The sequence below is a fragment of the Chlorocebus sabaeus genome, chromosome 21 (genome assembly GCF_047675955.1).
Source record: "Chlorocebus sabaeus isolate Y175 chromosome 21, mChlSab1.0.hap1, whole genome shotgun sequence".
NCBI lineage: Eukaryota > Metazoa > Chordata > Mammalia > Primates > Cercopithecidae > Chlorocebus > Chlorocebus sabaeus.
In genome coordinates, this window is record NC_132924.1 from 44440594 (window position 1) to 44453419 (window position 12826).

The 12826-nt window shown below is 34.3% G+C and overlaps 1 protein-coding gene across 1 annotated transcript in view; it reads right to left on the reverse strand.

The window, feature by feature from the left end:
* Positions 1 to 12826, reverse strand: part of AHR (aryl hydrocarbon receptor) — a 47728-nt gene that overhangs the window by 24382 nt on the left and 10520 nt on the right. Inside the window, exon 2 of the mRNA XM_007981966.3 lies at positions 12472 to 12659. Within this exon, the coding sequence (XP_007980157.1) occupies positions 12472 to 12659 (188 nt within the window). The remainder of the gene's footprint in view (positions 1 to 12471; positions 12660 to 12826) is intronic.

Sequence of the window (12826 nt, forward strand, 5' to 3'; positions counted from 1 at the left end):
TGGCTTCTCTATTATATCTTCTAACTGCTTGTGGATTATATACGTGAAGGAAAGTCTGATGGCATGATAGGATGCTTACTATTGGAGGTGGCATGTTATAATGCTATTTCTTCTTTTTTTTTCCTCACTCTGTGTGTGTGTGTGTGTGCGTGTGTGTGTGTGGTATGTATATATTTATAGTATGGGAGGAAGCACAGCTGAATAGAAATAACAATAGCTACCACTTACTTAAACATTTTGCCAAGCACTTTCAAATATTATCTCACTTAAAAGCATGTGGATATTGGTAACTGTTAGAATTGGGCTCAAATCTTACCTTTGACATTTACTAAAAGTGGGAGTTATTTGAGCCTGTCTCCTAATATGTGAGGTGGTAATTAAAAAAATTTTCTAAAGCACATCTTGCAGGGCTGTTGTGAAGAGTAATGAGAATATATGTAAAGTTTCTGACACACAGCAGATCAATAGTAGTTCAACAAACAGTAGCTTTAATTACTAGAAATATTTCTAAGAGCTTATGGATTCCTTGGTTATAAAGTATCATCTTTTAGACACTTTCTACTTTCTGACCTTTTTTTAACCTGTGATATTTGAATAAGAGAAACCATTAAATAAAACTGACTCTGGCAGTCCTCTTAAGACATACTTCACTATATGTTTATGTGACTAAATCATCCAGCTCAGTGAAAAAACTGGAGATTTACTACTAACTAGACTTTCTCTCAGTTTGAGCAGAGTACCACATATAAAACCTGTCTGCAGTCTTTCATGTTTGCAGTGTATTTTCTGGTAAATCATCAGTGAACGTGTCACACCAGAATCTCATGCCAAGTTCTTGCCTTTGCAGAAGTTAAAACATATCTCTTTGCAAGAAACAGCCAAAAGCACAGTCTCTGAATATAACCTCAAAAGGCCAGAGAACAGATTTCCTTAGGCCAAAAAACAGTGAGGCAAACTGACCTAACAGTTCATCGAGACCAAAGGAAATGTTTAATCCGTACAGAGAGAGAATGGTAGAAGAGAGAATGGCCTTTTCTCCCTTTCTGTTCTGTAAGTTATGTTGTTGCTTGCTTACTAATGGCCACATTTGCTTGAATGCACAAAACCATACAATGTCAGAGTCAACTATATTCTGTTACTTTTCTAAAAGCTCTAGTATGAAGCACAATTTAAGAGTTAGACCAAGCATCAGTAATACTTGCTTTTAAAAAGAAAACAACAAAGCCAAACCCTTATATTATGAAATAAGCCTAAAAATGGACAATAACTGTGTCAGATTTTATATATCTAAATTATTGCTGGAAATCTCTTAAAATTAATATTTAATCAACACAATTGGTATTACTTCCACCTAGAGTCACTGGCAGTAGAAAAACATAAATATTAAGAGAGAACTACTTGATCGCTGAGAAGACGACTAAGCAATGAGAGAGACCATTCATCTCAGAGTAATTTATAATTTGTTCTTGGGCTTGCACTGGGGGTATTAGCCAATGTAATTAGACACTAGAGTCACACCATGTCTTTAAGTAGGGCATATAAGCTGTGGAAATAACTAGAAAACAATGTCAAAAAAATACTAAGTACCAGAATAGGGTTTAATTAAAGTATTACAGGAACTTGAAGTAGAGAAAAAAATAAAAAGAACAAATTCTTTCTAAACAACAATGCTTATAATTCCAAATGCTGGAAGGATGATATTTAATATGTATAACTACTACATAAGTAGGAAAAGTGACAAGTTCATTTGTGGGAATGATTACTGGAGGTTTCTACCAAAAACAAATATGTAAATATTTCTGTTGCTCTTGTGTTTAAGGTTAATCATTGGTAAATCATTTAAGTAAATATTGTGCAAAGATGAGTCCAAGAAGGGTGGACTTTTAAAATCATTTAAAAAACACTGCTGTGCTTTTTTAGGAAACTAATTTTATGCCATGGCCTCTCAGCCTAAACTATGTAATTTCTACCCTTGCATGAAGTTTTTCTTCTATTTCTTGCTCTCATGCCTACTACCTCTAACTTATTAAAATTACTAGAAGCTCTATCAACACTACTCATTTTCAGGTATATAATTCTCACGGTGATTAGAAAGCAAGCAATGAGTAAGAAAGTGACATTGAGACACTATCTCAAGAGCTGCTTCCTACCATCGGAGTGACTTTACTTAGTAATCATATGTGATACTGGGCACACGCTATACACCTAGCACTTTCCACATATTATATCCTATTTAATCTTCGTAATAGTTCTATGAGACTGACATTGTTCTTTCAATATATTAGGAAGCTGAGACTTAGGGAGGTTGAGAAAATGTTCCCAGGGTCATAGAGATTTAAGCGGCAGAGCTTAGACAAAAACTCAGGTAGCCAGACCTCAGTGTGTGAGCTATTATTAACCACTGCCCACTATGCTAACCATGTTTGACCTTTAGTTTCCTCGTCTTTAAATAAGGACAATGCTACCTCTTGAGACAAATTCTTGTGAAGACTCAAATAACATGTAGAATACCAGGGTAATACCTGGGATCAATCACTGACAATCAAGGACAGAGGTAACGAAGTCTATGCTGAGTTTATACACCCTCAAACCATGATGAGAAACTTACAATTAAAGTGCCCCTGAGGAGGCAACTGAGTATTTTATCAGCTTTAAGTGGAGAGCAGTAATAAGTATCTAATAGGATTGCTATGATAACTATACGACACATTTGAAAGTACAGCTGACCCTGGAACAACATGGGTTTGAACTATGCAAGTCCACTGACATGTTTCTGCCACTCCCAAGCCAGCAAGACCAACCCCTCCTCAGCCCACTCAACACGAAGACAATGAGGATGAAGACCTGTATGATGATCCATTCCACTTAATGAATAGTAAATATATTTTCTTAATAACATTTTCTTTTAGCCTACTTTAAGAATACAGTATATAATACATATACAAAATACACATTAATCAGCTGCTCATGTTATTATTAATACATTGTTCACGGGTCAACTACACTTCAAAACTGTAAATTGTTACATAAATTATATGCATAATGACACTTTAAACATTACACCACTGGAATTAAATTTACGACAATCTATAGAAACAAAATGTCGTATCTGAAAATAAGTAACCAGCTGGGAAGTAGCTGCTGTACCGTAATGGGCATTTGTTAAAATCCTCCCCATCAGTGAGGATATGCACCACTTCCCAAAGTGGGAGAATCAAACTCTGAACATTCAGTAGAATGTTAAGATAGTAAACCACCAAAATATTTCCACTATTTCCTCATTGAAAAATCTATGAAGGAGTCATACAATACAAATAAGAATTTAATCTAAAAAATGATGGAATTTAGAGTGCAAATACATCACAGCATTATCAAATGGCCATACTGCAGATGACTCAAGTTTTAATCCCACATGCATTTAACCATATCCATGTTTCCTAATCTGGTACTTTCCTTCCTTAGACATCTAAGCTCAGATTTCCACTGCTCTCTAAAAGCCAAATCTCTTCATATCACATGCTTTGAATTGGTCAAGGAAAAAAAAAAATTCATGAGGAATACTGAATAGTGGTAAACTGTATTTTGTATTTTGTTACTATAGTTTACATTTAAATAGATGACAGGATAAAAGTCTTGCCAGGGAAAGTAAGACTTTTAGTCCCTAACTGCTGCTATAAATTCAATATATTTCATAATATTTATCATCCTCTTTACTACTTTGGCAGGGAAAATTCAATTCCATTCCCATATTGACATAAACATAAAGGAGAGCAATGCTATGACTTATAAAATTCAACCAACCACATAAACTTTTATAAATTAGAAAGGGTTAAGTAATGCAGTATTTCTTAAATTTAAGAAACATTCCCAGTTTATTTAGTCTGGTATGATGGGTATTTCCAAATAATATATTAAGTGTACCTAAAAGGAGCTGCTTCTACATACCTACTGGTAAAACATACATGTTTCACTCCAATACACTGCTTCTTTTGTAAAAGAAGCATTCTTTTGAGGGAAAGAGGGAAGAAACTAAAGAAAACTATGTTATATTCTAAATTCCTAGGAAACAGAGATTAGGTCTACATAGTCTAGTACCTTCTAATTATACTGATAGACTACTGCTTTTCTGCCTACAAATTTCTAATCATCATTGTAGAATGGAAGAATATTCAGTTTTTTTAAATGCAAATGTTAGTTTACATATTTATGATTGATCGCAGGTTGAGAAACTAGCGTTACTGTCTTTTTTAGCAAATCTAGGAAATTTCATTTTCCATCTCAAAAAGTCCTTAAAAGTTTGTTCTATCCAAACTCTTACGTGAAAATTGACTTCCGAAGATTATACATTCTTCCAGTTACTCATTGGTCCGCACTCAGTTTTATACAATTCCTCTATAACTATATGACAAATCTCTGCATTAATGGAACCAACAAGAGCAGTTAATTGACCTTTTCAGTGGGGAATGAGTTGCACTTAGCTTTTCATATATACAAGAGTAGTATTCAAATTGCATTTTTAGTAATGTAATGTAAACACTCAGTGAGAACAGTGATTCTTAAACTTTCACAGACATTAGAATCACCTGGAAGGCTTCGAATATAATGCTTAGCCACATCGCTAGAATTTCTGTTTCATTAGGTCTAGGATAGGGCTCTACAGTTTGCACAGGTAACAAGTTCCCCAGTGATGCTGAGAATGAGGTGCCACTCTTTGAGAAACAGAGACTTAGAACCTCAGGATTTAGAAAATAACTCCCGTATGCTCTGGATTGAATTCCCTCATACTTCTTAAAATTATCATTCCATGCTGTTAAGCACAGTTATTATTGTGAATGTCTTCGGGAAATAATAACAATTTTACAAACACAAAAACTGAAGCACCTAACTTAAGACTAAGACATAGGGCAATAACACAAAATTTGACATGTATCCCATTATACCAAGTAGCATACAATGCCCAAATTTTGTATCCTCACCAAAGCAAGCTTTTCTAAGCATCTAGATTTGAGTATGTGCCACTTTCAATAAAAGAAAACAGTATATGTAAGTAAATTATTATGTATTATATCAAAAAGGGGAAAAACAGTTTATTAACAAATTTCCATCTCTAAATCAAAAATATGAAATTAAGTAAACAAAGGGATTCTCAATTGATATTAATACCAGGTCTGTAAAGGCCCTTATGCATATTATAAAAAAGAAAAGAAAATTCTCCATTAAAATAAGTGAAATATCAGGATTCTGCAGGAATAACTATGATTTCCATAACAGTAACAATTTTAATTATAATTTTTTTTTCACAGATCTCTCATTTATAGGATTAATTTACTACAAACCTAACACATCAGGGCAAGCAAGCATCATTATCAAACATGCTGAGAAGATGAAGACCCTGTGGAACAGTGAGGTTAAAATCTATCAAAAAACACAAGATTAGTTAATTGAACTAGCATCCACAGCTCCTGCCTGTCAGTGCTTTCATCACAAAACACAATCTCCCTCTACCATGCTGAGATAAAGAGATGAAATTTCTCCATAACACAGAAACTAGACACGATAAAAAAATCCAACTGACAACAGAACGTTCTGTAAAAATGACAATTGTGTGGGAAAATTTCAGGCTGGAAAATACCTGAAGAATTCAGTATGTACAATTCATTAAGGTTCTTTATGTCAACCAATCCCATTAGACTACTTGTCTCTGTCTTTTGTGGGTGTGTGTGAGACAGTCTCACTCCTGAAGGTCAGTGGCATGATCGCGGCTCAATGCAGCCTTGACATCCTGGGCTCAAGAGATCTTCCCACCTCAGCGTCACGAGTAACTGGGATACAGAAGTGCACCACCAAGCCCAGCTAATTTTTTATTTCTTGTAGAGACAAGGTCTCACTATGCTGTCCTGGCTGCTTTCGAGCTCCTGGATTCAAGCAGTCCTCCTGCTTCGGCCTCTCAAAATGCTCAGATTACAGGCATGAGCCATGGAGCCCAGACATTTGTCTTCCTCTTAATCTCCCACTGCTAACAACTGAATGGCTTTTTGGCCTCTATGGACAAACAAGGAACAGAAATCACCTTCTCTAGTGTTACTATTTTTCTGTACACACTTTCATTTCATGTTTACACTTTCATGTACAGTTTTCTCTCTGGCTCTCCAATTTAAGAACACATCAAATGAAGGCATCTTGAAGTCAACTCATTATCACCTTAGCATATTTTCATACTCCACAGATTTCACTTTTTACCACCCCTGCTCATCCTTAAAACATCTTATCTTTCGTACTTTTTCTCTTATTCTACATGCTCTCCCCCTGGAATATTTTATTCACTTTCATGGCTTAAAATGTTATTCTGACGATATAATGACTCTAAAATCTAAATATCCAGCCATGAGCAAATAAACGAATTTGAGTTACTCATTAAAATTCATTGATCAAAAAGTCAAAAGGCTGTCAAAGAGCAAGATTTAAAAATAATCCATAAATATTACTAACTAAATATTTCTTCACAGACTTTAATGTAATAATATATGTGAATACATTTTCTAAACCACTATAACATGAAGGTGTACGTTTCCATTAACCAGAGCACAAACCCTCATGAAATATCCTAAGATTTAACTACAGAAATTTAAATGTCTGTATTTGAAAATTTTCTAAAAAAGGAAAATTGCTGAAAGTTGGTGATTTTAATGTTAGCCCAATGGTAGTTTCCCTAAAAAGAAAAAAATTCATGACTAACTAGACCTGTTCATGGCCAAATAAGCAAGGATTCTAGAGTCATGCAGGACTAGGTAATGATCAAAGAGAAACCCATTAAATCAGTAAATTTAAAAGAGACAGGAAAGCAGCAAAATACATAATAAATGATGCAATGAGTTTAGATTGTTTGAATCTCAGATATTTGTCACTGTGTTCTTCAAAATATTTGTCAAAGCAAAGAAAAGCAGAGATAAAAGTATCGTATATAAAGTTCTATCATATTAGGTTTATTCATATAATCCAAAAAATCTTACACTTTAAATTGGGATATCTGAGGAAAAGAGAGATTAAATTCCTGAACCAAAGAGGTCAAAATATTAAATAGAGCCAGGATTTGTATATTCATTCAATAAGAATGCACTATTATTCTTTGTATTTATAATTATTGTATAAAGTCCCTAAATTAAAATTGTAAAAGAACCTAGATTTATATAGTTTTACATATGAAAGTTATTATGAATATTGTAATTAAGAGTTTCATGTTCTAAAAATGTGAATTAGGAAAAAAGACAACAGTTAAATCACTATGTAAGATGGATAATGCCATGGGCAAATCAAATTCAACAAATACTTTATTTGGTGATTTCAAATGTGCTAAACTGCTATGCAAGCAAACCTATTTCGGATAGTCCTAGAATTAAGAAATAACATGTGCTATGATACTATGATACTGAAACTCTGGTAAATTACTTGACGTACGCGAATTTTAAAATTATAGCAAAGCAGATGAAATTACAGAATTCTCATGAATGAAAAAGCAGACATACAAATCTATTAGATTTTATAAAACATTCATTTTTACTGCTTGTTCAAGCTTATTCTTTGCATATACACATGTACATATACTTGTTTTTCAAGAATAATGTTCCAGTCTAGAGAGATACCAAAACAACTGAAATTCGGAGAAATGCACAAGCTGAAGATGAATAAACACAATAGCTCTCTTTCGAAAACCTAATGAACTGGGAATGAACTGTTAAAGCATCTGCAAAAGGAAGACCAAGAACAGAGCACTTGTAATTTTTAATTTAAAATAAAGTCAAGAAAGATCCATGATAAACAATGGGGTCAAATAAATGTTAGATCATCACATAATATAACTATCATCCTCTCTTCCCACAGCATTTTTAGGCTTAATGAGTGTAAAATATTTTAACATGTAAATAATTCTACATTTTATAAAATGGTGATTATTTTAAGCATGTATAATGATTCAAGACTTAGATTTTCCTAACATTACCTTGTTTTAAAAATAACTAGAAGAATACTATTCCCTATGACAGCTGCAAATGCAAGACTTTGAAATCAGAAACTCAGATCCCTAAGCTCCATTTTGTCAGGCTCATTAGGTGTTTGCATGTAAACAGAAAAGAGAGAGCAGTCATTCCCAGATTCTTAAATTTGGGGTAGCTGTATAAAAACAGAATAATTTGAACAAAATATTTACATAATAATGGGCATTTCAAAAAAAATATTAAGGAAATCTCATTAAAAATTGTATTAAATATATGTTGAAATTAAGAATGAAACATTACGATGCTGATTAGATTGGTCAACAAACCCAGTGTACACTGTTTAACAATTCTGAGAGACATAATATGGGAGGAAACAATCCTTTCTCTTCACATCAACCAGTTTCAAAGATTAGATTGTAACCACCTAAATCCTGGTCTCTATTAATAAACTACTATTGATTGTAATCATTAAGTTATTTAAATTTTTAAAATACCCTCCATCTCAGAGATAATATATTTAAATGTAATGCTTAAATCATGTCAAATAAACTATTTTCAACTTTATAATAACTGAAAAATTACTAAGCCTTGTTCAAGTATTTTTAAATTATATTTCAAAATGTTTTAATTAATTAGAAATGGATAAATATTAATATAGTACTTAAAACTTCAGTGTTGCTTTTCAGACAGCAGCAGCAGTACAGTCATGGTTCCAAACTTTAAGAAGATCCATCCAAGTTGGATTATTTAAACTTGCAATAAATAGATGTATTTTCTTGGAAAAATATCTATTGTTACAGTAAAACTTGAGTTTCCTTTCTAACCAGATTGTATGATTACTCGTTTATATTGTTCTTTCCGCAGGAATTTACACACCCCCTGTTTGCATCCTGTTATTCACTTTGAGCTTCCCTTCGCTTCGCTATACTGTTTCCCTAATAGTGGGAGAGTGGGTCCAACTGCACACAAAAATCCTAATCATTGTTAGCCTGTTTCAAGTTTCTTCATTTGCATCTACCATTTTTTCAGTTCATAAGGGTTACCCTTATAATTTCATTCTCTGTGTGCTCTGAAATGTTGCATTGCCTTTCCAGACCACTGGTAGTCTGGAGGAAATTTGGGCATTAAAAAAAAACCTGATTATTTTCATTTTCCATCTAACTGTATGTTTCTGTATCAAACAATCTAAGAAACTGCTTAGGCTGAATGTACACCACTAAAATCCAAGCAAAAATATTTACAGACTTCTTTAAATTTTATATGTTTGTATTTGTCATTCTGAAGGCAAAGAAAAAAAAATTAACTTGTTTAGGGCATAATCAAGGCTAGGCTAAATCACTGCCTCAGACTCCGTAACATGCTTGTTAAAATACTGATTCTTGGGTTTTAAAGAGAACTTACTTGTTATCAGCAGGGGCATGCATTCGAATCTGCATTTTACAAAACTTTCTAGGTAATTCTTATGCGCAATGCAGTTTGAAAAGAAATTAACGTTAAAGATAACGTAGTTGATGAAGGAATCATGCAAATAGGTAATAAGATCCTACTGTCAAATACACTCAACCAGAATAAAAAATAGACAAACTCATTAATGAAGAACTGAGAAAAAGTTTTTAACAATTTCATGATGAACCCTGTGTTAAACTATGGCATTCTTTATAAGATAGACTCTGAGATCTCCTTTACTGGAGGCACTGAATAATAGGACACATAGCCAATCATGTATGTGTTTGTGTGTATATATACATGAACACACATACATAATATAGACATTAAATATAGAAATATATCTGTTTATGTGTGTTCATACACACATCTGTATGTATCTGCCTAGATACACACATACTACTTCTAAACAGAAGAAAAACCTACACATTTTTTTTCTTTTTAACATATATAATTTGATTCCCCATTATAAAGGAACAAGAAATGGAAAGGTAAAATGACTCAAGTCAATAAACCTTTATCAGAGTCAGGGAATAATGCCTCCTTGGCTTCTAGACTCCAGAGTCTCTAAGGGTGGCAACCACGTCTTATACATCATAGAACGCCACCACATGGTCAAGCACTAAGCACAGCATGTGAGTGAATGCTAGGGATTAGGACAGCATTCTGTGAAGCTGGGAGGAGGCCTGAAGTTACAATCTACAGCAGTGGCTCCTAAACTTCAACATGCATCTAGCCCTACCACCAAGGGTCCTATCACCTTAGATTACATAGGTCTACCTTTGGACCCAATAATTAGCATTTCTAGCAAGTTCCCAAGTGATGCTGTTGCTGCCTGTCTGGGTACTACACTTTAAAGAACCACAGATCTAGGAAAAAATCCTTAGTGCTTTGCTATGCAACGGTTGCCAGAGAAAAATATAGGTATTATTTGGTCAGGAAAAACAACATAAGGAATCTAGAAACCTGAGTTCTAGTTCCAACTATATCAGCTAAATGACTACAGCTAATAAACACATACTTACAGACACATCACTGAATACTTCATAACTCTTCTCCCAAGATGAAGGGTTTGGTATAGAGGCAACTGAAAATTCAAACGCTTTTTATATAGGTCAGAGAAAATTTGTGTACTATGAAACTTTGAAATACATAATCTTTCCTGAAATCACTATCCTCAAATCTGTATATTGCCCAGACCACAACTGTTAAACTAAATAGCTTTTGTCCAAAAGAAAGAACACACAGACAGGCAGGCAAGCAAGCAAGCAAATAAATAAAAAGATGCTCAGACTAAACACATCACATTATGTAAACATAAATCTAAAGGGAAATTAACCATTGCAGTATTCTAAACACAAATTACCAATTCGAATATCAATAAACGTGTTGTCTAGGCACTTCCTAGTGACCTAGACGAGCAGGATCAGTATAATCTCGCAGCTTGTTAGACAAGCAAAATCTAGGGACACACCTAAAGCTACTGAACAAGAATCTGCATCTTAAGATTCCTATGTGATTTGTAAGCACATTAATGTATGAGAAGCACTAACTGACATAGCCCACTGAGATTTTACCATTAACTTGCTATGGTTAGTAAAATTATATAACATTTTAAAAAGACCATTTCCTTAAAAAAATCTATTTCTGCCTCTAGACAGATAAAAGAAAAATCATAAATAAATTTTACATGAGAAAATACACTGAAACATCATTTGCAAACAAAAACTTCCATTGCAATTTAAAGCTAACAAATATCATCCAGCCACCTAGCTCAAAATCTTAACCTTTACTGCTGAGGAAACTGAGCTATAGGGATGCTACCTGGTTTAGTTAATGACAAACAGTTTTCAGTGACACAATAATGAATGAAATTCTATTGACTCTTTCAAATATTCTTTCTAGTGAAAAACATGTTTTAATTATATATCTTGCAGTCAGTCTACAATTAATGTAAAAGATTAGAAATAGGCCAGGCACAGTGGCTTACATCTGTAATCCCAGCACTTTGGGAGGCTGAGATGGGCAGATCACCTGAGGTCAGGAGCTTGAGAGCAGCCCGGCCAACAGAGCGAACCCCCGTCTCTAATAAAAATACAAAAAATTAGCCGGGCGTGGCGGTGGGTGCCTGTAATCCCAGCTACTCGGGAGGCTGAGGCAGGAGAATCGCTTGAACCCGGGAGTTGGAGGTTGCAGTGAGCCAAGATCGTGCCACTGCACTCCAGCCTGGGCAACAAGAGTGAAAGTCCACCTCAGAAAAAAAAAAAAAAAAAAAAGATTAGAAATATACATAACTTTGGAGGGATAAATAAAATATCTATGAAAACACAGAAAATCTAGCAAGATGGTGTTTTATCCTTTTTTTATTTCTATTTTTAAAAGACAGACTTTTAAATATTGAAGTAGAAGGGAAACTGCAATTGGACATAATCAATTTGAGTGTAACTTCTAAATACATGATTTTCAAAGAATGATACCATGCATCATTTCAGTGGCTGCATCAGTTGGGTGAATAAAACTGGAAAATTGATTTTAAGACTCATAAATCTGGCAGCCGGGCACGGTGGCTCATGCCTGTAATTCCAGCACTTTGGGAGGCCAGGGCGGGCAGATCACGAAGTCAGGAGATCGAGACCATCCTGGCTAACATGGTGAAACCCCATCTCTACTAAATTAGTTTTCTACTAATACAAAAAATTAGCTGGGCGTGGTGGTGGGCACCTGTAGTTCCAGCTACTTGGGAGGCTGAGGCAGGAGAATGTGTGTGAACCTGGGAGGCAGAGCTTGCAGCGAGCTGAGATCACACCACTGCACTCCAGCCTGGGCAACAGAGTGAGACTCTGTCTCAAGAAAAATAAATAAATAAATAAATAAATAAAGACTTCTAAATCTGGCTTTGCCACTGAAGTTTTACTATACAGCAATAAATTTTCCAAATATAGCTAATTTTTATAGTTATTAACACAGAAACAGCTATATTTAATACAAGTATTTTTTATAAGTTATCATAGACAAATTAAAACTTCTGTCTTACCATCAAAGAAGCTCTTGGCTCTCAGGTAACTGACACTGAGCCTAAGAACTGAAAGTTTGTCCAGCTTATTAATTACATCTTGTGGGAAAGGCAGCAGGCTAGCCAAACGGTCCAACTCTGTATTAAGTCGGTCTCTATGCCGCTTGGAAGGATTTGACTTGATTCCTTCAGCTGGGATTGGCTTTACTCTGAAAAACAAACAAAACACCATAAAAAATCCTTTAAAAAACATAAAGCAAGAATTTCTATTGCATTATAACATCTCAAATATTTCTCTAACACAACAAACTTTTAAAGTCTACTTAAAGTTGACATAAGTCTTTCTAAAATCTTCCTTTCGCATCTTAAGAACAAC